Source organism: Tympanuchus pallidicinctus, unplaced genomic scaffold (genome assembly GCF_026119805.1).
Source record: "Tympanuchus pallidicinctus isolate F22 unplaced genomic scaffold, pur_lepc_1.0 scaffold7, whole genome shotgun sequence".
Lineage (NCBI taxonomy): Eukaryota > Metazoa > Chordata > Aves > Galliformes > Phasianidae > Tympanuchus > Tympanuchus pallidicinctus.
The window spans coordinates 4,018,985-4,030,925 of NW_026294791.1; the positions used below are offsets into that span (position 1 = coordinate 4,018,985).

An 11,941-nucleotide genomic window follows, 5' to 3' on the forward strand; every position below is an offset into this window, starting at 1 on the left:
GTAGTTCTCAACTGTTGTTTTGTCGTTTGTTTTTTTTTTTTCTTTCCAGTTTGTGAATGCATGGCATCCTTCTTGATGCTGGAATTACAGACTTTTAAACTGCTAGATACTTGAGACTAAGAGATATTCCTGGGCAGGTTTGTAGTAAGAACACAGACACCTTTCAGCCACAATCCCTAACTGGCAGATTGCTATATTTCTGTGGCAAATAGAGGCTAATTATATTAAAAATAGGCAGAATTGAGCCATGGGCTGTTAATGGGTGAGTAGAAATTACTGGTCTTACCACCAAAAGATATTTAAATATTGCTTGCCGAATGTACTATGTCCTACTTCATTAAATCAGCATGCAATTGAGAAGATGTATTGCACTCCTGCTTCCCTTCACTTGCATCCCCAGCACAAGATTCTCGTTTTGGCTGGCGTTCCAGCACTCTTATTTCATGAAACTGAATCATTTGAGCCTGCCCTTTCTGATCAGTCAGCCAGGAGTAAAACCAGTGCTGAGAATCTATTGCAAAGGGCAAAGAAATCTCTGCAGGCCTCACCTCTACAATTCAGTACAACTTGCCTGGAGCTTTGCACATAGCAGGGTGCCTTGCAATGATGAAAGGACTACCCGTGTAAAAAGAACAGCTTCCTAACCAAGTCCTGTGTTACATTTTGTGAGCCAGCTCACCGACACAAGCCCAAATAGATATTGAATCTGTTGGAGATTTCTCCCATGTCTGCTGAGGGCCAGATGTTAATACCTTTAGATTGGATGCAACTTCACTTGTAGTGACTACATAATGTTATTCAAAACGCTAGGAACCTCATTGTCTCATGCAGTAGTGTAGGTACAAATCCCTACTGCTTTCCACAGTGTTGTTTGTTGTGCAAAATGTTCCTTAAAATTGGAACAACTAACAGATTTTAAACATGATGTATCTCTGGAATATGTAAATGTATCGTACGAAAGGAAAAGTCTTCCCCTCAACAGTTTCTGCAGTGAGATTCAAGAGAGTTCTTAACTCAGCATTGCACAACATGCTTCTAGATACCTAGATATTTGGGTGTTTTAACTTGAGGCAATGTACACTTGGACTTCCCCTGTCCAACACGCCAATTCAGTCAGGTATCTGATCTGCGATTTCATATCCTGATTCTTCAGTATCTCCTAATTTGAATGCTACTCTTCAGCACAGGAGCCATGTCAGTATGTGAGGGTGTAGGTGAATGCTACTCTGAAAGGAGCCTCCAAACACAAAGGAAAACATTTGCTTTTTAAGCATCTACCAGAAACTGCATAACCCAAAGTTGATGGAACCCTTCAAGTGTAATTTAACAGCAAAACCAGATGCTGCCATTTGTCTTCTTATTTCATCCCTGCAGGCTGATGAATGCACATTAGGAGTGCTTTGGGGCCAATCATATAGAATTGAAAACACTCAATTGGAAGCCTTATATGCCATCTTATCTAATCTTTCTTTTTTCTTTTTTCTTTTTTCTTTTTTTTTTTTCTCTGAAAAAGACCCGTTTTTTTGGTTTGCTGGTTTGCTTTCCTTTGGATCTGTTCCTAACATAGTAATAGAAGTAGAAAACAGAAGATATCAGTGAAACATCTCTGCTAACACTTTAGTTCTCCTGCCTTTTAGTTACATTTCCTGTGGCTTTTCTGTGGAGGGCATAAAAAGAAGGCGAGTTGGTATTTCTGCTTCTAAAACCTTCCCAAACAATCCTTGTGAAAGCCCACCTACCTGTCACTGGAGGAAGCTGTTTGGGGAGTCAACAGGTCTCAACTCTCCTGTTTCTCCTCTAGCTTTTACTGCTCTTTTTGCTCTATGGAGGATCACTATCAGTTCTTCAGAGATGCCATTTGCAGTGTTGAGCTGCAGTCAAGATGCACTGATGAATTATCTCAGAATAATATTAGAAAACAATTCTCATACACTAAGAAGAAAAATCAGGCATCTAAATGGGAAAATGACCTAAAAAAATACACGAGCATGATTTTCACTCAAAATACACAAAAAATAATAATATAAAAATTACATCATTGTGAGAATCATTGAAAATCATAGAGAAATGAAAGCTGTTGCCACCTGAAGTGTATGTTCAGATAAATATTGGGCATGAACAAAAGGTGGGGGCATGTAATTCGAGTCTCTATCGTGGACTGTTGAAAGTGACAATAGCCAACAATGAACTCCTCTTCCAATGATGCCAGGTGGCCCTTGGGTGACCTGTTCTTTCCATGTATCTGTGTACCTTACAGACATTAGAGGACACTCCTAGCAAACACATCTGATGTTTCGAAAGGCCTTTATTTTCCCTAACAACTCAAAAAAACAACATCCTTTGTTCCCCTTTTCTTCTCTTTCCTTGTTGCTTTCCTTTGCAGTCTTCTCAGGTTGAGCACATGCCTGAAGAGTGGCCTGGTGTATGTCAGCTTTCCACATTAATTAGTACAGATTTTCTCAGAACTGGCAGTGATAGATCATTCTGCCAGCTTCGTGTCTGCAGTACATGAAAATTGGCATAGGTGGGTTCAGCACACAGGATGTGAGATGCAGTTATTTACTCTCACTCATCTCTTCTGATTACCTTTGGATTTTCAAGGTCATCGGATGTATTTGCCTCTTGCTGTGGATAATTTCAGCAGCCTTTATTTAATCATTCAGAGAGATTTTACTCATTCTCTCTTAATGTTCATAGTGTGCTCAGGGCTTCTTGTTAGGTAAGAAATAGGGAAGAAGTGTCTCTGCAGGCTGCAGAAATGGAGCATCTTCAACAGCAGCGATTACCAATCAGTGCCACCTCCTGCCAGATGTTTCTGTGATCTGCAGTGCCCAGTGCTTTGCCAGCCTTCAAAGGGTTTTGCCTAAAGTCAGCTTTTCTGGTACTGCTGTACATGAGTTGATTTGAACTTGGTTAAATTCAACTCTGGCATGGTATTTGAATATTTATCAAGCTGTGGAGAGTTAATGCAGTATGGCATTAATTAGCCTTTTTGCCTGTCTTGTTCTTTTCTTAGATGTCATTCTTAGTTTAATAAATTAGCTTTTGGAAATGAAGGAGAGTGAATTGCAGGCCCCGTTTGGCTGGTTTGCCTCACTCTGCAGCCAGGATGAACCTAGCATTGCGAAAGCAGCAGGTGTCAGCTATGAAGTCGCACTGAAAATACAGCTGCTTTCCTCAACATCTAGGAAATTCCTAAGAAAAACCACCATTCTTTCCTCCCTGCTTTAACAGCTGTACTAACAGCTACGCAGATCCCTAATCAAGCTGTTCAGAGCCAGCTTTTCTCTTTCTTCCTAGGAGGCACACACCACACACACCACATCGCTCTGAAAATCCTGCTATTTTCAATCCCGTCGCAGCTTCGTTAGCTCAGCTTTCAGCAGCAGTTTCTGCTTGCAGTTGTCTTCCTACCTGAGCTGTGTGAAATCCATGGCTGAGTAGCGTTGCTGTGCTGTTGGGTGGGATGCTCAGCCCGACGTAACAGCCTTTTGTGCCAGCTGCATTTCTGGCCCATAAACTTCAAAACACCCAGTTGTACAAAAATCATTTCATTTCTCCATGTGTCTATGCCCAGCAATACCTCCTGAGGATCGGTGCACAGCCAATATGGAAGAGGAAATTGATTGTAAGCATGCCTTTCCCGAAACAATGTCATATTTCCTTCACAACCCAACCGGGGTGCCGCGATCGCTCAAAGCAGCACAGAAAACAAACACTTCCTTTGGGTTTTGACTCACGAGGTATTGCTGTCCTCAAGCAGATGTTGTGAAAATGTTCTCAAAATGTCTGGAGACATTTCCGCTTACTTTATTTTTATCATCCCCAGGAAGCAGAACCTCTCTACGCCCAGATCAACAGACCTAAGAAATAGCATTGGTACGGGCTTGCGGTGCTCCGAGACTCGAATGAAACCCAACCACCTGGCAGGCCTTTGGCTCTCTTGCTTTTTTCTGATTGATTTTGTCTGGCAAGGATAAATGATTGCCCTCCTGGACCGGCTCTATGAGCGTTCCTGACAATTTTTGGCAACCGATGGCAGATCCCTATGGCAGCACAAAGTGACAGCTCCCTGCTTAGCGCACCAGGAGTCCGGCCCTGTCTCCACAACTCATGGGTATCCAGACTAGGAAATCTCACTCCTCGCTCTTCTTTTCAACATTTCTTGTCTTGTGTATGCCACATATAAATAATGAGCATTCCTTTTCTTTTGAGCAAAAAAAGCAGAATCTGTATGTAGCAGTGGCATTATCATTCAACAGCCTTTTGGGCACAAGTCGGCACTTTTTATGTCACGGTGACATGTTTTTCATCATCATTTACATCAGGCTGATCCTGAGTTGGTTTTTTTTTCCTTGTGTAGGCATATTTAAACAGCAACAACAGAAAAACACTGGCAGTGTCATTTTTTTTCTATTTCTTATTCTGTAGTTTTGTATGAGTGACAGATCCAAGAGCAAAACGCCTCCCGCGGAAATGATTCTTAACTTGAAACCACAGAATAAAACTCTGTTGTTTATCCATCCGGACTGAAAATGTTGCCAAATGTACCTTTACGTTCTAGCGCATCATGAGGAAGAAATGCTGCTTTTCTGTTTGAATACTCATGTTGTGGGTAGAGAAAGGACATGGAATCCCACTGATGGAAGAGACGGAAGATTCAGTATTTCCTAGGAAACTCTAAACAAAGTACAGAAAAGGAATATTTTTATTTCTTCGATATCTTGCTGCTGTAATGCTATGCAGACAAGTGTTTTCTTCTCTGTGTGCCATTTTTGATGAAAAAAAAAAAAATCATTTGCCAAATAATACTGGTGTGATTCTGGTTTAGGAAGTTGGATGAAACGGACTTTAAAAATGGGACAAAGGTGGCATGGATTTTGGAATAACGAACTGATTCTGTGATCAAATTGTTCATCTTTATCACTTTTTGTACATCAGAAAAAAATCAAATGGGATTTTTATTTTATAACTTGAAAAAAAAAATCTTACTGTTAAACTCTTTAATTGTTTAAGGGGAAATGGCTTTAAGGAGTTTGAATGAAAATTGCCAGTTTTCTTTTTGGTTTTTTTTTGTCCTTTTTTTTTTTTTTTAATGTAAATATAAATGTTATGAGAATTCTTTTACTAATGCCATTACACAGTAGAGAAGGTAGCAAGTTGCAGTGCTTGGGAGGTGTGGCAAACCCAGTTTGTGGTTCTCACATCACATACGTTTTCTCACGTGCTTACGATAATGGACTGAAGCTCAAGTGCATTTGCAGAAGGCAGTCAGCTTGTCAGCAACTAGTGAAATTAATGAGAACACATGATTTTATGGTGTAGCTTCTTCACACAGGCAACTCCACTTACGAGAAATCACATTTTCATTGGCATCCCCTTACGATTCCAGAACCTCTGCATAGAAGTCATCGAGCTGTTTACACACAGAATGAAAGAGTTTAAAACTTCCGTTTTTTTACATTTATGAAGCAGAAGTGCAGTGTTTGGGTTCATATGTTTAGCACATGATTTTCATAAAGAATCTATATATTTTTGCCCTACAGAGAATTGTTATACAGGTCAAATGTGTTTTCCTGATGTTCCTATGCAGTTACAGTATATTGAATTTAGTGGTTTAACACTAAGAAGGAAAAAAAAAAGAAAAAAAAGAAAAAAAAAAAAAAGAAGAAAAAACAGAAAAAACAGAAAAAAAAGAAAAAGTAAAAAAGGTTAAAGAAATTAAATGATGAATCTGTTTTTAGGATTATTGTGCAGATTTTGTTTTTAAATTGACACATTAGGATTTGCATTTTTGTCATGTTTAAAATAGGCCTGGAGTTATAAATATTTTACTTTCCTTCATCTCTATGATAAGCTAAAAAATGGTTTAGAAGGCTGAATAATACCTGGGGTGGCAATTGTTGATATGTACAACGAAATCTCACACCATGATTCCAATCTTTTATTTTGAATTAGAGAAATTAGAGCAAAGTGCGTTGCAGAATGTATGTGAATGAAAAAATTAGCTGTGAATAGACCCACTGAACCTGCAGAGAAGAGGACTTTTATTCCCATTCACAGTCGTTTGATGCTTATCCCTTAGACATGTGCAAACAGTTCTGTAGCGAATCTTATTTTCCCATGAGAAGGAAGGTTGATTTTCTAATTGGAGATGAACTAAAACCTGGTGGGTTGAGTGTTTCAGGATTAAAAGCAGAGGTAAAAACGTTTCTGAAGGACATTTGAAGCCTATTTTCCTAATTTGCACTGTGGTGCTACTTACTTCCTCAGCAGCTCTTTTTGGTTTTGTCCTCCATACGGAACCGAGAAGACAATTTTGATGCATCGTAGGCATTTGAGGCTCTGTCTAGTTAATGCATTTCCAGTTATGGGGTAAAATGTTGAAAGAAAAAGAAGAGATTTACGCCTCAGAGGATCCATTGACATCGTATTGGTAGGAAGCGGATCATTTCTGTAGTTCTTGCAACAAATAGGTGCAGAGGGAACAAGGCTGGGATTGTAGCGTTTCATGGGAGACAGCTGGGCCATCCCCATGGGCTACTGTCATACCCTTACCAACACTGATAAATAAATTCTGACTTGTTGTGTCATGCAGTTAGATCGTCTTTGTCACGATTGAGATGTTGAGTTGAGAGGAATGTGCGGCCTCTGCACTGTACCAGTCTTGTAGATAACTTGAATATCCAGCTTGTGCAATTGTTGAATCCCTCGTCCTTCACTAGCACTAAATTTGTCACTTTAAATTAAAAAACCAGGGAATTCCACCAGCCATCCTGTTGTCATCCCCCGTAGATTCTTGATCTTTACCTGTCCTGAAGAGATAGATCGTAGTCATTCAAGTGTCTGACAAAACCTTTCATCTAATAACGTACTGGGCACCTTCTTTGCAAAAAATGTTTACTCTGTGGTTTTCATTCATTTTTATTTCTGCATTCTGACACATATTTTTTTAATAAAGATGAGAAAGATAAAATGACTGTTGCAGTACATTTCTAAACCTACTTTAACTTTACCTCAGATAATGACCATTTGTTAACATATACGGACACATTATTTTTAACTTTATGTATAATGCATTCAGCAACAACAACAAAAAAACAACAAATTTTTAGAAATTTTCCATTAATTTCTGTAACACACCATGTAATACTGTTATGAATAAAAACATTTTAAAAAGGTGTCATTTCAGCAAGTTTGTTTCATAGCTTTTGCTGTTCTTTGAAAATCCTGCCATTTGTACAGCACAGCGTGGATATCTGTCCTAGCCAATGGTTTTGATGGCTATGAATATCTTGGACAGGAGGAAAAGAAGCGCCTCACTTTGGGTAATATCTAATCTCAAACAGCCCAGGTGTTGCTTTTCTTGCAGAGGTGAGGAATAATAACATTTTTGCTAAGTAAGGTAAATATGAAAGATTTGCCCTGAAATTTCAGTGTGCAACATGACTGTATGCACAAAGAGGGAGAACTGTAAGTATGCACATGTATTTTATTGTATTTCTTCTCCTTTCTGCCCCATCCCTTTTCCATCTGCCCCAGTTGTCCAACAGGTCATGCTGCTGCATTCATTAAGGGCTAATGCAACCTAAGCAGAGTTGGAGTTTGTTGATTGTATGTAAAAATACCCAACTCAAATGTAACTAGTTGAGGAAATAATCCCAATTTACCTAAAGATAACGAAGGCCATGATCTCCTGCTGTGATGAGAACATGTTTAGCAGTCAATTTTCAGGATCAGCCTGCAGTTTTGCAGAAGCAAGGACTCAAACAGATCTCTTTTTCCCATGTCAGCATCTTCTGGGAAAGCAGTTGTGTAGGCTGGGAGCACACAACCACAACTGGTGTACACTGGATTGAAGGTGATGTTTCTTCCTTCTTTTTCCTATTTCCTTCTTTGTTTATTTTATTTCTAAAGAACTCCTGTCCTGTCAGGTTCATATTTATTAGTTTATGGGCAAATATTGTCCTCAGTCAGAAGAATATCATTTCAAAGCAGTGATAGGAGGTGAAGGGAATGACTGTTGTCATTTGTGCAGCAGAGATTCGGATTTGTTGTCTGCAGTTGTCTCTCTAAGCCGACATGGGGAAACATACAGTGGTAAATGAACGAAGTGGAATTCCATATAACTACTAAAAAGTGCATTTTTGGATTGAATGTGTGAGTCTGAGCCATCTATTCTGCTTGAGCATCTGTACTGTGTTACTAATACTATCTGTATGTTGCATGCCATGCTTGTGGCTTCATATTCTTCTCCGACTTTTACTCTGTTCCTGGCTGTGCTCTCATGGTACTATGACAAATATCATCATCTGTAAGTTATTTTGTGAACTATCTTGGGATAAGATCTTCCACAAGCTGGTCTTCTCAGCCATACTTACAATTTAGGATCAGGCCCAGCAAGAGCCTTCTTTGAATGCCAAAGATAAAGCAGAGAGCTGGCTTGGGGAACCAAAAAAAGTGATTATTTTTTTTCCTTTCTTCACTTACTGTATCGAAGTGTGTGGAAACCAAATTATACATTCCAGCATGACGTTGAGGAATATGGGGAGATATCCTGATACGATTTCCTGATTACTGTAATGTTGGCTGTCTCTTTCTAAAATGATCCTACAAGAGGCAGGAAATAGCGGGTCTATTAGTGAAACAATTGTCCAGCTATTACTTTTTAGAGCTTTAAATAGTCTTATCTCAATGCACCTGTTTGCCATGTGGCTAATCTATCACCCCTAAAATGTTCTATCAGCACCTGAAAAATCTCTGCAAGAAGAATAGCTTCAAATGTTACCCAATCAAGTGGCTTTCAATATAGAGTGTGGGTTTTTTTAAAGGTCTTTTTAAGACCTGATGCAATTTGCCAGCTTTTCAGTCCCATTTCATAGCTCCCGCAGCACCACTTATATGAATAGTTCTAAGCAGAATAGAATGGATATCACAGTAGATTAAAAGAAAAACATGTTAACAGGCAGCAAATCAATGTCCATTCAGCCCCAGACATTTGTGAAAATAAAGGGTTATGAAGAATTATCGCCAGGTACCAGCAGAGTAAAGCTTCTGTGGAATCACTGTGTTTCTTAACAGCAGTTGGTTGATGGGGGCATGAGAAGGGCTCTATGTCAAAGCATGCCATAATAGAAATAAGCAGGTATTGTAAGCTGCTGCAATTTATTGTGAATTTTCTATTATTTGGTATATTTAGATTATGAGTTGAATTTTTTCTTCAAAAAAACCTGCTGAGTTTCTAGTTTGAAATTGAGTTTGGATGTGCATTGTCTTGAAATCTGATGGAGATGGACTGGAGACAAGGGATGTGGGCATGATGGTTTTTCTTCCATGGCCTACTTGATGCTGTATCCACTGCCTTGAAGTCTTCACAAGACCCTAGAATTGGGGCTTTTGGTGTAGATGTACCTGTAACTAGTTCAGACTGAGTCACTGTTTTTAGTCAATCAAAAGGCAGTAAAGGACAATAAACTCAACAAGGTGATTTGTTTGTATCCAGGGTTTCTTGGATTCCAGTTTCACGGCCAGAAAATGGCTGTGCTAGTAACAAAAATGGCAATGCAACAAAGCCAGTTGTAAGTGAACGCCGTAAATGTCCCTTTGGCTCTGTTATTTGTGAACTTTGTCATGCATTTGCCACCTTATGCTCCTCCCCATTAAAATCAATGGGAGAGCCCCTCTGGAATGAGCCAGCTGTGTTCTTCTGCAGGAGGAAATATATTGTGAGTTATGAAGCAGGGAGCAAAAAGATTTTCTTGGAGAAGGAGAAATAGAAGCTCTTTTTGACCACTAACTGCAGCATAAACAGCTTCTTGCTCCCATCTGACCTTTCCCACGGAGGGCCTTTCATCACCGATATGTTTCAGAGCTTTTCTTTGGGCAGAAAGCTGCCATTTAAAAAGAATTGCCCTTGGTGAAACTGTATGGGTTTTATTTACAGGAGCAAGGGGTTACAAACTTAACGCTGGTGTTATGAACCCTGCAAAGGATACATTGCACTTGAGAGCTCAGTGTTCATGATGGACACTTTGCGAGTCTTCGTTTTCAGATGTGATAAAACCCATGTTCAGTGACTTAGAGCTCCATGAGGGCTAATGCTTTGAGATTTAAAAAACAGCTCAGCAGGCAGCCTGGCTATTACAGCCAGCAGTGAGGAAGGAACTGAATTGTGGAGAGAGGATGTGGGCAGTGTTAGAAGGTGACACTGCCCCACAGGTCAATGGAGGTGGGAAACCAGCGCTGGTTGTCCTCTTGGAATTTGGGAAGTCTGCTTGTGCCACTCAATTTTCATTGAGAAAAAAATATGTTAACATGCAGGAAATTCCTCCTTGGTCCCTGCTGTGATTTTAACCTAATGTTTTTCTGCTAATTGAGGAACAGAGATGAGCAGCATGGAGGCAAGCAGAAGTAATCTCCATGCACTGCGAGACATGGTTCACAGTAAAATCGAGGGTGTGCTCTGTGTGTATGATCACAGCTTCTCTTTTGCTGCTGTAGATATTGGATATCTACAAATATCTACAGATACAAATATCTGCAAATATTGGATGTGCACTGAGCTAGCAAAGTCCTATGGATGGGGAGGTCTTTCCTGTAAGTGATGGTGAGGGGTTTTTTTTGTTGCTTGTAAATAATTAACAGGTAAGTCAATTGTGTCAAAGGTTAAGCTAGCTGTATCAGCTAGGCACATCTTGCTTTAATCTGGGGGCAAAGTCATTTAACAAAAAAATAAGGCCAAAAAGGTGAACAAAAAGGTTTGCTTGCTCTCAGCCATCTTTCCTACCGGTTCACTCTCCATGCGTGGAGATGAAAGGGCTGCTGGTTGCTGCCTGCCTGTTCAGTGGTGGGAAACCTCAGCCTGCAATGGAGTCTCTCTTCTGATGAGCGTCCTACAAGGGATCAGTTTGCATCCTTCCCTCTGTTAGATCATCATCACCAAGTTGCCAAACTAAAAGCCACTTGTTTGTTTGTCAGAGTTGGTGCCATCTGTGAGATCGGTGTGATACATTAAGAGGTGTCACGGTTGCCTGGGTCATTACATAGAGATTGGTTTTGAATTGTGTCAGTGAATATGATTGATTTTATATACGGCATCTGTCATTCCCATAATGAGCAAATTCAAATGGATTTATTCCTTGTGTCATTGAAGCACTGAGCCTTGGCCCAGAGTGCTCAGTGCAAGACTGTCTCCTCAAGAACATCTGCTTTCCCAGAAAACACAGTGGAATGTAATATTTTGTGCAAGCAAATGCCAGTTTGGAGAGTTTTTCTGCCTCTGATGCTTGTGGCAGGTTAAAACAAATGAGGGCAATAAGAGAAAGGCTGTTCTGCCTCAAGAATCAAAGAAAGCTGTACTCAAAGTGAAAAGCAGCAAGACTGAAGGCTGCCTTAACTGATGAATGAAGAAAAAATTGGTGAACTTTTGAGGTTCCTCATCCAGAAGCATGGCTTGGTGAGTTCTCAAAGGCATGGCTTGGTGAGTGCTCTGTCCTGGCTATGCTATTGAAGTCATTGCCCCATCAAGCCTCTTGCCAGTGGCCTCAGGACTTTTGGCATTCTGAGGAAGGGCCCAAATTTTAGTCTGAAAGAAAACTAAGCTGCTGTGCAGGCAGAGGAATTCCCAGCCTTCCTCGGAGACACAAACCAGTGTTCAAAAGCAGAAATAAATACTTAATTTTGCAGTTTGTTCCTAGAGAGCTGACTTCATTTCCCTTATTGCTTCCTTCTTGCCAAGTCTTGAGTATTCAATTTCATTCGTTGAAATATTCATTTGTTTCTGCCTCCTGAAAGAAGTGTTAAAAATGAAAGTTGAAATTGCTTCTGGCCAGCTCCTTGCTTTCTTCCCCTTTGCCTGCAGAAAGCTGTGCACTAACAATTACATAGTTTACCTTGCACCTCTGCCAAGTGCTGGCTCATTTGCTCTTTACTGCCTGGGGGA

The 11,941-nt window shown here is 40.1% G+C and overlaps 1 protein-coding gene across 8 annotated transcripts in view; it reads left to right on the forward strand.

Annotated features, from left to right (window-relative positions):
* Window positions 1-7,181, forward strand: part of DAB1 (DAB adaptor protein 1) — a 127,069-nt gene extending 119,888 nt beyond the window's left edge. For all 8 annotated transcript variants that reach the window (XM_052666240.1, XM_052666244.1, XM_052666242.1 and 5 more), the window contains one exon: window positions 3,830-7,181. In XM_052666240.1, coding sequence (XP_052522200.1) covers window positions 3,830-3,874 — 45 coding nt within the window. In that variant the 3' untranslated portion in view covers window positions 3,875-7,181. The remainder of the gene's footprint in view (window positions 1-3,829) is intronic.
* The last annotated feature ends 4,760 nt before the right edge of the window (window positions 7,182-11,941 follow it).